The 12,528-nt window shown below is 42.6% G+C and overlaps 1 protein-coding gene across 2 annotated transcripts in view; it reads right to left on the bottom strand.

Moving 5' to 3' along the window:
- LOC139391056 (calcium binding protein 39, like 1) overlaps window positions 1-9,323 on the bottom strand; it is a 13,385-nt gene extending 4,062 nt beyond the window's left edge. The window contains exons 1-8 of one of the 2 annotated variants that reach the window (XM_071138540.1): window positions 9,130-9,322; window positions 8,229-8,393; window positions 7,769-7,933; window positions 6,923-7,041; window positions 6,507-6,675; window positions 6,177-6,302; window positions 4,328-4,471; window positions 1-396 (exon numbers count right to left, since the gene is read on the bottom strand). The exon at window positions 1-396 is cut by the window's left edge and continues 895 nt beyond it. In XM_071138540.1, coding sequence (XP_070994641.1) covers window positions 388-396; window positions 4,328-4,471; window positions 6,177-6,302; window positions 6,507-6,675; window positions 6,923-7,041; window positions 7,769-7,933; window positions 8,229-8,345 — 849 coding nt within the window. In that variant the 5' untranslated portion in view covers window positions 8,346-8,393; window positions 9,130-9,322 and the 3' untranslated portion in view covers window positions 1-387. Of the gene's footprint in view, window positions 397-4,327; window positions 4,472-6,176; window positions 6,303-6,506; window positions 6,676-6,922; window positions 7,042-7,768; window positions 7,934-8,228; window positions 8,394-9,129 lie in introns of both variants that reach the window. The other variant, XM_071138539.1, reaches the window with a different exon arrangement.
- Between the last annotated feature and the right edge of the window lie 3,205 nt (window positions 9,324-12,528).

A 12,528-nucleotide genomic window follows, 5' to 3' on the forward strand; every position in this document is an offset into this window, starting at 1 on the left:
TTCTCTGGGTTGGATATGTAAAGCAAGACATCAGCATAAAGCGAAATCGTGTGATGCAGGCCACCTGCAGAAACACCCTTAATACTTGGATTGCTCATTATCAACTCTGCCAGCGGCTCCGCCCCCAACAAGTAGAGCAGGGGGGACAGCGAGGACCCTTGTCTTGTGCCCCGTTCCAGAGGGAATCTGTCAGAGTTCAGTCCGTTAGTAGTCACCATGGCATTTGGATGAGAGTATAGTGATTTGATCCATTTAATAAAATTTGGGCCCATATTGAACTTTAATTCTGAAAACAGAAAGCCTTCTACAGTAAAGCCAGCAGGACAGGGGTGTGGAACACCTTCTCAGCATCCAGTGAAGCCAGCAGGACAGGGGTCTTCTGTGCGTTTACTTGATCTATAATATCAAAAAGACGGTGAATGTTATCAGAAGAGTATCTGTCACTAACAAATCCAGTTTGGTCCCCTTGTATTATTTTGGGAAGAAGAGTGTTTAGTCTTTTGGCGAGCAATTTGGTAATTATTTTATATTCGAAATCCAACAAGCTTATGGGCCGGAAGGACGAGCAGGATAGAGGGTCCTTGTCTTTTTTGAGCAACACTAATGCGAGCTGTGTGCATTCAGTCTGGGAGAACGCCGTTTTGCAAAAATCCTCCAGCATTGGCATAAAGATAGGGCTGAGCTGGGGCCAAAAAGCTTTGTAGAACTCTCTGGGGAATCCATCTGGGCCTGGGGACTTATTAGGTGGCATGGAGGTAATTGCCTCCAGGATATCCTCAGAAGTGAATGGGGAGTTGAGATCTTCTTGGTCGGTCTCTGATAGTTTAGGTAGCGAGATTCCCTCTAGGAAAGAGTGGAGTTCTGCCTCCATGTGTTCTCTCAGAGGTATATAGTTTGCAGTAAAAATCATGAAAAGTTAAATTGATATTTTTGGGGTCATATGTGACCTTGTCCTCTGCTGTTCGGATAGCCATGATTGTACGCTCTCTGACTGCTCTTTTTTTAATTGGTAAGCCAGCAATCTACTAGGCCTATTGCTATACTCATGGTATTTCTGTTTAGTAAAGAAAATTTAAAAAATTCTCCCGAGTGTAGTCCAAATTTAGTTTGGCTTTGGCTGCTTTAAGTTGACTCCAGGAGGTGCTGTCTGGGGATTGTTTATGTATTCTTTCACAGCATTCCAGCTCCCTCTCAAGATTTAGCCTGTGTGCTTCCATTGCTTTTTTCTTAAAGGAAGCATATGTAATTAGATGACCTCTTAGTGTGGCTTTAGCAGCGTCCCACATTGTGGCCGGAGAAACAGGAGAATCTTTATTGTCTTGTGTGTAGTTGTCTATCCATGTAGTTACCAATGTATGGAACGCTTCGTTTGATAGCATGGAGGTGTTGAATTTCCAGCTCTTTGACCTCTGGATGTTTTTGCAGAGGTCAAAGCGGAGGTGGACAAAGGCGTGATCTGAAAGTGCTATGGGTCCGATTGTAAACGTGGATGAATTTATTCAACTCTTTGGGATAAAAATGTAATCTATACGGGAGTAGGTGTTATGGACATTAGAGTAGTATGTATAGTCCATAGATGAGCTATTAGTCTCTCTCCAGATATCTATCAATCCCATCTCTTTAGTAAGAGAGTTCAACATCTTTGCAGATCTAGGATTTGTGGTGGGGACTTGAGATGATTTGTCTAGGGTTGGGTTAAGGGTACAATTAAAATCTCCGTCCACCACGCCAAAGGAGACACAATGCTCATTGAACAGGGTTATCATTTTTGACATGAAAGCAGGAGTATCTGTGTTAGGGGCATATATATCTAAGATAGTAATTGGTTGCCCATACAGTGACCCAGTTATCAAAATAAATCTCCCCTCCGGATCAGATATGTTTTTGTCAATTACGAATGGAACATTCTTATGGATAAGTATGGCTGTGCCTCTACTGTTTGATTTGAAAGATGAGAAATACACCTGTCCCACCCAAGCTCTGCGGAGTTTGGCATGTTCAGCATCACAGAGGTGTTTTTTTAGAGCACATAGTATCTTTTTCCGTTTTATTGCATGACCTAGACCATGGCAGTTCCATGTCAATAAATTTAAGGTACTAGTCGTCGTCATCAAACTTTAGTGAAAGTGGATAATAGTTACAACTGCATTCACATAAAAGGAAAATAAATGGTGTACATAAAATAACGATCTCTGAACACCCCAGCCGCGTTCCCAAACAACTCAACACATCCCCGTTGGATCTATTACCCCCCTGGCTCAGTCTCAATTCTGTGTTCCGAAAAAAACGGGAACAGTTAGTAACGCACAGCGTCTCCCTCTCCCCACCAAAGAAATGCTTCACCCTCTCCTCTCCGCATTGAGTAAATGACAACGTAGCCCCCGTCCAGACCACATTAAAAGAGGGAGAAAATAAAATCAATAGCCCAGCCTACATATACCTCCCCAAGGGACATAATAATTACGACAAAAGGGGGAAATAAAAGTAGGCTGAAACATTAGTAGGCCTAGGTTAGGCTATAGAGCATATCCCTCTCAGCTAAAGGAAAATAAATATAGATTGGACGGCTATAATGACATTTAGCGGGGCGGGTGGGTCTTTGGATATCGGCTATATGTTGTCTTACCTCCTTTAGTAATAGCATTAATCACAGTTAGTCATTGGTCCGTTTCTCATTGACCAGGATTGTCTTTCAAAAAACGTTTTGCCTCTTCAGGAGTTTTGAAGTGTCGCAGGGCTCCTTGGTGAAGAATCCTGAGCTCGTTTGGGTATCTGAATCCCCTGAAGATGCCTCGGTCAATGGAGTATTTCTTCACCTCGTCAAACTCACGGCGCTTTCAGCGTATTCCAGCTGACAGGTCCTGGTGTAAAGTGCGTTTGGCGTTTCCCACTGTGATGGTGTTGAATTTCGCCGCCTGTAGGACTCGTTCCTTGTCAGTGAATCTCAGGAAACTTATGGTGATTGGGCGCGGTGGTTGTCTGGCTGCTGGTGGGGGCCTCAGTGCTCGGTGAGCTCTCAAGTTCTATGGGCCTGTTGGTGGACAGATGGAGTCACTCGGGAAGTTTGTCTTGCAGGTAGCGGATCAGTGGCATGTTTCCCTTATTCCTTCGCCCCCTGTTTTCCAGGTCCTCTGTTTTCTCTTCCAGATGCTCTATTTTCTTTTTAGCACATGCTATTGTTTCCATGGCATCTGTCAATAAGTTTTCCATGGATAGGATTCGCCCCTCTGCCTCCTCCAAGCGCACCGCGTTTATGGTTATCTTGTTGTTGATGTCAGGCAAAGCGTTTTCCAGGATTGTCACCTTGCCCCCTATCGCACTGAGCGGAGAGTTAATGGCATCTAATTTAATGTTGAGTTCTGTATGTTGGGATCTCAACTCAGAAAGGATGTCTTCGACAGAGTGCGAGGTTGGCAATCGTTGGGCCTCGGGGGGGGGAACGGGTCCTCTTGCTCCTGGCTAATGGCGCTAGCTTTTTCTGAAGCTAGCTTCTTCTTCTTGGAGGCTTTTTCTGTCGCTAATGCTCGAGTCCGGGTAAAAATGTCACCTGTAGTGTCGCCTTTTGTAGCCACCATTACTTTTTTTACTAAAGCTAAAGGAGTTTAAACTTGAAGTGGAGGTAAGATTAGGAATTGGAAACTACTTGTGCGAAGCTCTTAGTTCACGCGGCCATCTCGTTCAAGGGTCATGTGATTCCCCCCCAAAGAAGGATTTTTAGACAATTAAGACATGGATTGTGTATGTGTGCCATTCAGACGGTGAATGGGCAAGACAAAATATTTAAGTGCCTTTGAACGGGGTATGGTAGTAGGTGCCAGGTGCACTGGTTTGTGTCAAGAACAAACACTGCTGGGTTTTTCTACGCTCAACAGTTTCCTGTGTGTATCAAGAATGGTCCACCACCCAAAGGACATCCAGCCAACTTGACAACTGCATTGAAGTCAACATGGTCCAGCATCCCTTTGGAACAGTTTCAACACCTTGTAGAGTCCATGCCCTGACAAATTGAGGCTGTTCTGAGGGCAAATGTGGGGTGCAACTCAAGGAAGGTGTTGTTAATGTTTTGTACACTCCGTATATGCTAATTGGTTCATCTCTTAACAAAATACAATACTACAACCATATTAAGTTATAATTAAGTATTTAAAGGCATGAATATTTATGCATCCTCTATAAAGACAGAATTGTAGATTAGGGGATGTAAATGTTAATAACATGTATTTTAGATTAAGTAACCCAAAACGGTGGAAAATAGGACAGACCGAGAATGAGGCCAGAATCTGCACCCTCAGCCTGCACCCTCCAAGAACACAACATGTCTACACACCTTGAAGACATGGAAGGCCTCAAACTGGATGTTGCGGCTGTTGTCTCTCAGCATGTTCATCATCAGCTTCAAGTTCTCAGCCCGGCTGATGTACTTGGTCATCACAGTGAAGTTGTGTCTGTCCAGAAGAAGCTCTCCCAGGAGCTGCAAAACACTTTGTTTAGTAATAGAAAAAGGGTCATAATTGTTTTTAGGATAAGTTAGGAAGATACAGTGCATTCTAAAAGTATTCAGACCTTCATTTTTTCCACTTTGTTACAACCTTGTTCGAAAATTGATTCAAATAATTTTTTTCCATCAATCTACACACAATACCACATAACAAAGGTGAACAGGTTTTTAGAATTCTTGCAAATTTATTTAAAAAATAAATAAAACAGAAACACCGTATTTATTATTCAAACCCTTTGCTATGAGACTTGAAATGTATCTCCGGTGCATCCTGTTTCCATTGATCATCCTTGAGATGTTTCTAAACCTGATTGGACAGGACTTGGAAAGGCACACACCGGTCTATATAAAAGTCCCACAGTTGACAGTGCATGTCAGAGCAAAAACCCAAGCCATGAGGTTGAAGGAATTGTCCATAGAGCTGAGATACAGGATTGTGTCGAGGCACAGATATGGGGAAGGGTACCAAAACATTTCTGCAGCATTCAAGATCACCAAGAACATAGCGGCCTCCATCATTCTTAAATGGAAGAAGTTCGCAACCACCAAGACTCTTCCTAAAGCTGGCCGCACGGCAAACTGAGCAATCGGAGGAGAAGATATTGGTCAGGGAGGTGACCAAGAACCAATGGTCACTCTGACAGAGCTCCAGAGTTCCTCTGTGGAGATGGGAGAACCTTCCAGAAGGACAACCATCTCTGCAGCACTCATCCAATCATGCCTTTATGGTAGAGGGGGGCAGATGGAAGCCACTCCTCAGTAAAATGCACATGACAGCCTGCTTGGAGTTTGCCAAAAGGCATCTAAAGGACTAAAGGACTCTCAGATCTTGAAAAAACAAATTCTCTGGTCTGATTAAACCAAGATTGAACCCTTTGGCCTAAATGCCAAGTGTCAGGTCTGGAGGAAACCAGGCACCATCGCTACAGTGAAGCATGGTGGTGGCAGCATCATGCTGTGGAGATGTTTGTCAGCAGCAGAGACTGGGAGACTAATCAAGATCGAGGGAAAGATGAACGGAGCAATGTACAGGGAGATCCTTGATGAAAACTTGCTCCAGAGTGCTCAGGACCTCAGACTGGGGCGAAGGTTCACCTTCCAACAGGACAACGACCCTAAGCACACAGCCAACACAACGCAGGAGTGGCTTCTGGAAAAGTCTCAATGTCCTTGAGTGGCCCTGCCAAAGCCCGGACTTAAACCTGATCGAACATCTCTGGAGACCTGAAAATAGCTGTGCAGCGACACTCACCATCCAATCTAACAGAGCGTGAGAGGATCTGCATAGAATGGGAGACTCTCAAAATACAGGTGTGCCAAGCTTGTAGCGTCATACGTAAGGAGAATCGACTATGTAATCGCTGCCAATGGTGCTTCAACAAAGTACTGAGTAAAGGTCTGAATACTTACGTAAATGAAATATTGCCATTTTTATTTATTTTTTCATTTGTAAACATAACTTTTTTTTGTCTTTATGGTGTATTGTGTGTAGATTGATGAGGGGGAAAACTATTTAATCCATTTTAGAATAAGGCTGTAACAACGTGAAAAAAGTGAAGAGGTCTGAATACTTTCAAATGCACTGTATTTCTGTTACAGAAGAAATTCATCAATGAATCACGTGAGGTCAAAACTAACTTAAAATGTTGGGTTTGGTGATAGTGATAACAGAAAGTACCTTTAGGGACTGCCGTTTGGTGACATAATTCTCGGAATGCAGTAGCTTCTCATATTCTGTAAACACCCGGTCATAATTGGTCTCCAGAAAATCTGCACACATAATCTTGTGTCTCGTGAGAAGATCCTAGGAACACATTTGAGAGAAAAGAACAGGATATTACATAACATACTAAGCACAGGGGATGTACACAGTACATCAAGCTGCTTCACACTACAGAAACAGGAGATACGTTCCTGCCCTATGGGCCATTCTGGCTCCGACAAGGCTTGCTTTATATTAAGCGCTAAACACACAGGACATAAAGCCATGAGAACAGCAGCCATTTACCTTGAACGAAGCAAAAGCGTCTGAGGCGATGTCAAAGGTGGAGAATTCTACATAGCGGAAGAAGCAGTAGAAGTCTTCCGAGAAGAGAATTGTGCGGGCCAGGGGCTCATGACGCAGGCTCTCCCTTAACATCACCCCACAGTTCAGAGCCACCTCTGCACTCTCGTACCTGCAAAGTTGGGATTCATGCCACAACTCAACACTACTGTGTGGGTGTGTTTTGTTGGGGATTAAGAATGATTCATATAGTATATGTTGAGGCTGTATGCATGGGGGTCTGTAAATGAACAAACAAGTGAGTTAAGAGCCTACAATGTCACTTAATGGGTACATACCTAACAAAAAATATATAAATCCATGCTTCTTGCTTATCTAGCTGATCTAACAGATGGCAGATGGGCAGCTTTGAGACTCACCCTTTCAGCAGCATGAAGAGGATCTGTGGGTGTGAGGAGATATACTCAACCGTGGGCGTACGGGTGCCAATCTGGCGCCGCACAATGTTGCTGAACAGATGCACCACATCCTTCTTTCCCTGGAGGACGACAATGAGAAACATTACAATCCTGGGCCTCCCGGGCCGCGACCGGGAGGTCCGTGGGGCGACGCACAATTGGCCTAGCGTCGTCCGGGTTAGGGAGGGATTGGTCGGTAGGGATCTCCTTGTCTCATCGCGCACCAGCAACTCCTGTGGCGGGCCGGGCGCAGTGCGCGCTAGCCAAGGTTGCCAGGTGCACGGTGTAGCCTCCGACACATTGGTGCGGCTGGCTTCCGGGTTGGAGGCGCGCTGTGTTAAGAAGCAGTACGGCTGGTTGGGTTGTGTATCGGAGGACGCATGACATTCAGCCTTCGTCTCTCCCGAGCCCGTACGGGAGTTGTAGCAATGAGACAAGATAGTAGCTACTACAACAATTGGATACCACGAAATTGGGGAGAAAAAGGGGTAAAATTCAAAAAAAAAACAACAAAAAAAAGAAACATTACAATCAATGAAGGAGGGTGATATGCACATCCCCCCATAAAAGCTGATAAAGGTATGAGAGGCCCACAACACAGAATCTTGTGGCTCCCCAAGTCCCTCTGCATTTGGGTGTAGGACTAAAGCACCCAAACGCTACAATCAAACAGTGGTGTGTGTGATGGGTGATCACATTGTCTTTATACTCCTCCCTCTTCTGTATTGATTTGAACTATCCACTACTCTAGCATGAAAAATCAATTTCGCCCCCAGTATAAAACGAATGGCTAGAACATTTCCCTACCTCAAAATCAATCCTCTGCAGGTTTGCGATGAGAGCAATGAGGAGGTTGGTGTTGTACAGCTCCTGGGCAAGTTGGGCCACAGCCTCCGTTTGGGGCTCCTTGTCCCCTGAACCACACAGCACCTCTTTCAGAGATGATAGGTTCTTAGACACCTCCTCTGCAACCTGGAGACAAGAAAATATGAGGGAACAGCACTTAGTTAATAAAGCCTGAAAGGGCACTCTATGCCCTATAATATAGTGAATTACTTTTAACCAGAACCCATATGAGTCTCTGGTCAAAAGTAGCACATTATGTAGGGATTAGGGTGCCTTTTCGGACACATCGAATGACTCACAACATTGCTATATGAAGTTGCAGTCTGGATGCTCATATGTGAAAGATCAACTTTAACCAACAAATGCCCACAGACAAATTCTACTGTGCTCTCAAAACAGCAGTCCACCGGTATCACCTGACCTTTTCACATTTTTTGCTTTCTGCCGCATCCAGCTTTTCCAAGTAAGCTACGTTCTCCTTCAGACTCTTCACAATCTCCGCAGGGTTCTTCTGAGACTTCCCAAAGGGGAACGGCATAGTGACAAGGAGATGAGTCTGGTTGTAGCGTAGAAGGCACCGCTTTCCCTTTGGAAAATTGATAAATGATGAATTATTACATCAATACACTGCTTTGATATTAAGAAACTACAGGTCTGACAGATCATCATGACAGCAACAGCTCTGCAACTTGGCCTTTTCCTTCACTGAAAGATTCACATTTTAAGTGATGTTGTTACACTTAACAGCACTCCATGGTAACTAACAGATCAATTCCTATCCTGACAATGACACTATGCATCCCTGTAGGCCACATTGTCAGTTACATAATTCGTGGTCAGATAATAGAAAACAGAATGATCAGATCCTAGCAATCAACTGGGTCAAATCTAATGCAGGTAGATATTGAGTTAGAATGCAGGTGACTATCTGTAACGTTACTGGGCTAGTTCCCACCTATAGCCACAGAGAAACTATTATATGGGTCATAAATGCTTATCCAAAGTAATATCCGGTGTGTCACTCAATAGACCGTGCCAATGGGTTTATTGAGGATTCGTTTGTGCGGATGTTGGATAGCTAGCTACTCTTCTTTTGGCTAGCTACTCTACAATTGTCAGACAGTTGCTAACGTTAGCTGTTAGTTGGCTTTCTTGCAAGCTAACAGTCAGGATAACTAACGTTAAGCAGCTAGCTGTCAGTGGAATATAGATTAATACACAAATTAAAGGAAAGAGCGATTAGCAAACTCGCAGCTGAATTGCTAGCTAGTGAGTTTAGCAAGCAAGCTAACGTTAGCACGCTAGAATTTTTTGACACTCACCAAGCTTAGAAGGCGACTTCGAGTTTTTTTTTAGATCCTGTGGGAAGTGTAGGATATTTAAAGGTAACTTATACTACACCTATACACCACACCTATTTAAGAACTTCATATCTATTTTCTCGTGACCTAAAAAGTATTTCTGCTGGCTAATTATTGTCAGACAACTTCCCTATCTCCTAGTTCTAGGGAAGAGGGGCGGGTATGTTATGACATACTATTTAAACCAATCATACCGAAACGATGGAACGACACGCCCCCAAGTACCCGAACCAAAACAAATGCAACAAAGTTGCATTGATATGGTTAAATGTATCAAAAAGTATAATTTCTTCCGATTACAGGAACAAATGTATTTATTTGAGGATACATTATAGCACAGCCTGGTGTCATAGACTAGACGTAACCAGCCATAAGCAAGCATTTATGTACCAGTTGCAATAAATTTGGAACCTTATTTGAAAAGCTTAAAGTAAGTGGTATCAAATACTAAAGACCTATTCACACCTGTAAATAAAGTGTCTTTGCAGCTATTATAGGCCTACGTAATGACAAAACAGTATTGGCAAAACATATCCATCTATCTAAGAGTACTGACATTTTCTAAGATGCAGAAACCAGGTTGTCCAGTTGTACACGTATGCTGTTTAAATAACTAATATTCTTACAAATACTTATTGGGGGCAAAAGTAGTGCACTAGTCATTTAATAGTGGTGTATTAGCGGACCGATATAGCATCTGTAGTGAGGGCAAAAATATATATTTTTCAGCCCCCGGGACTGTAAGTTATTTATAGTGAGGAATACTAAATAAATTTGACCTCTCTGAAATGAAAATGGATAGCCCTCCATTCAGTACAATATATTTTTACCCTACCCTCCATGAATGCTTGAAAAAAAAACAAGTGACCCTTTCATATACACAAATTAATAATTAAAACAAAGTGGATAGCAGAGAACATGCCTACAATGTACCCTAACTCCTGGGACAGTCCAGGGCCTTTAGATATGCAGTTTTAGAAAATGTTCCTCGTTTTGTAAGCATTACATGGCAAGTCGCCATAAGATTGTGGATTCACATTCCACTGCAGACAAGGGTAGGGGTGAAAAGATCTCCATTATAATAAAAGCACTGTATGAATCCATCATCTTACTTGCGATCCCAAAAAAATAAGCCTTTTATAAACGCATTTCATCCAATTCTACATCATTTTACATCACTGGAGACAAGTATAATATTTAATATGCATGACAACTAACGCACTCTGCAGCACCAGAGAGGTTTTCATTTCTATACAGGCAATTGTTGAAAAAGAGGATAGTCTAAGTTTGGAACAGTGCTAAAGTTGTCTATGAACTGGAAAAATGGAGCGCAACAGAACCAGTTACAATTGAAGTATCTGGTCATCAATGAATTGGAGAAAAAGCCATTCATATTTTAACACAGCAGTCGCATATCATCGGGTAGGCCTGTATGAACTTGTAACTTTTTTTCATTTGGGAAACGTCCATTTTCTAATTGATTCTATTTTATTCCATGATATTGTTGTTACAAAATAGATTTCTGTTTACTGATTAGCACATGGGGATATAAGAGCATCTGCTAGGCTAAATTAACAAACTAGGCATGCATATCTCAATGCAATGGCCAAACTTGTGTTTCTAAAATTGAATTTAAAAGGTGTAGCCTAAAAATACATTTTTCATTTAGTTATTACTTAATTCTAAGTAATTATTTTTTAAATGTCATTTTATACATCCTAAATGAAAAAATGTATAGGCATGTAGTTGAAGTGATGTTGGTGATATGCGTTGAAATGCTGAGCGCTCCTGCAAGCCTGTAGCGTGTCACAAATGCTTCACAATTTCTTTGTTAAATGGCTGTCACACCCTGATCTGTTTCACCTGTCTTTGTGATTGTCTCCATCCCCCTCTAGGTGTCGGCCATCTTCCCCATTATCCCCTGTGTATTTATACCTGTGTTATCTGTTTGTCTGTTGTCAGTTCGTCTTTTTGTCAAGCCAACCAGCATTTTTGTGTCAGCCCCTGGTTTTCCCCAGTCTCTCTTTCCTCGTCTCGTCCCGTCCTGGCCCTGTACCCATCCGTCTGACCACTCTGCCTGCCCCTGAGCCTGCCTGCCTGCCATCCTGTACCTTTGCCCCTGTGCTGTAATGAACATTGTTACTTTGACACGGTCTACATCTGGGTCTTACCTTGATACCTGATAATGGCAGGCTATAGCCTTGAAATAATAACAATATATAGCCTAAATCTGAGGTTCCCAAACATTTCATAGTCCCATACCCCTTCAAAACATTCAACCTCCAGCTGCATACCCCATCTAGTGCCAGGGTCAGCGTACTCTCAAATGTTGTTTTTTGAAATCATTGTAAGCTTGACACACACACACTATACGATACATTTATTAAACATGAGAATGAGTGTGAGTTTTTGTCACAACCCGGCTCGCGTGACGTGACAAAGAGCTCTTATAGGACCAGGGCACAAATAATAATAATATAATAATCAATACTTAACCAACTTTCATATAAAACATTATTTGTTCATCGAAAATTGTGAATAACTCACCACGGGTTAATGAGAAGGGTGTGCTTGAAAGGATGCACATAACTCTGCAATGTTGGGTTGTATTGGAGAGAGTCTCAGTCTTAAATAATTTTCCACACACAGTCTGTGCCTGTACTTAGTTTTCATGCTAGTGAGGGCCAAGAATCCACTCTCACATAGGTAAGTGGTTGCAAAAGGCATCAGTGTCTTAACAGCGAGATTTGCCAAGGCAGTAAACTCTGTGCGTAGCCCAATCCAGAAATCTGGCAGTGGCTTCCGATTAAATTCTATTTTCACAGAACTGCTTGTTGTAATTTCGATGAGGCTCTCTTGTTCAGATATCTGTAAGTGGACTGGAGGCAGAGCATGAAAGGGATAACGAATCCAGTTGTTTGTGTCATCTGTTTTGGGAAAGTACCTGCGTAATTGTACACCCAACTCACTCAGGTGCTTCGCTATATCACATTTGACATTGTCAGTAAGCTTGAGTTAATTTGCAAACAAAAAATCATACAATGATGGAAAGATCTGTGTGTTGTCCTTGTTAATGCAGACAGAGAAGAGCTCCAACTTCTTAATCATAGCCTCAATTTTGTCCCGCACATTGAATATAGTTGCGGAGAGTCCCTGTAATCCTAGATTCAGATCATTCAGACAAGAAAAAACATCACCCAGATAGGCCAGTCGTGTGAGAAACTCGTCGTCATGCAAGCGGTCAGACAAGTGAAAAGTATGGTCAGTAAAGAAAACTTTAAGCTCGTCTCTCAATTTAAAAAAAAGTTTTGAAAAAATATTTTAAAAACATGGGGCCTCCCAGGTGGTGCAGTGGTCTAA

Source organism: Oncorhynchus clarkii, chromosome 31 (genome assembly GCF_045791955.1).
Source record: "Oncorhynchus clarkii lewisi isolate Uvic-CL-2024 chromosome 31, UVic_Ocla_1.0, whole genome shotgun sequence".
Classification (NCBI taxonomy): domain Eukaryota; kingdom Metazoa; phylum Chordata; class Actinopteri; order Salmoniformes; family Salmonidae; genus Oncorhynchus; species Oncorhynchus clarkii.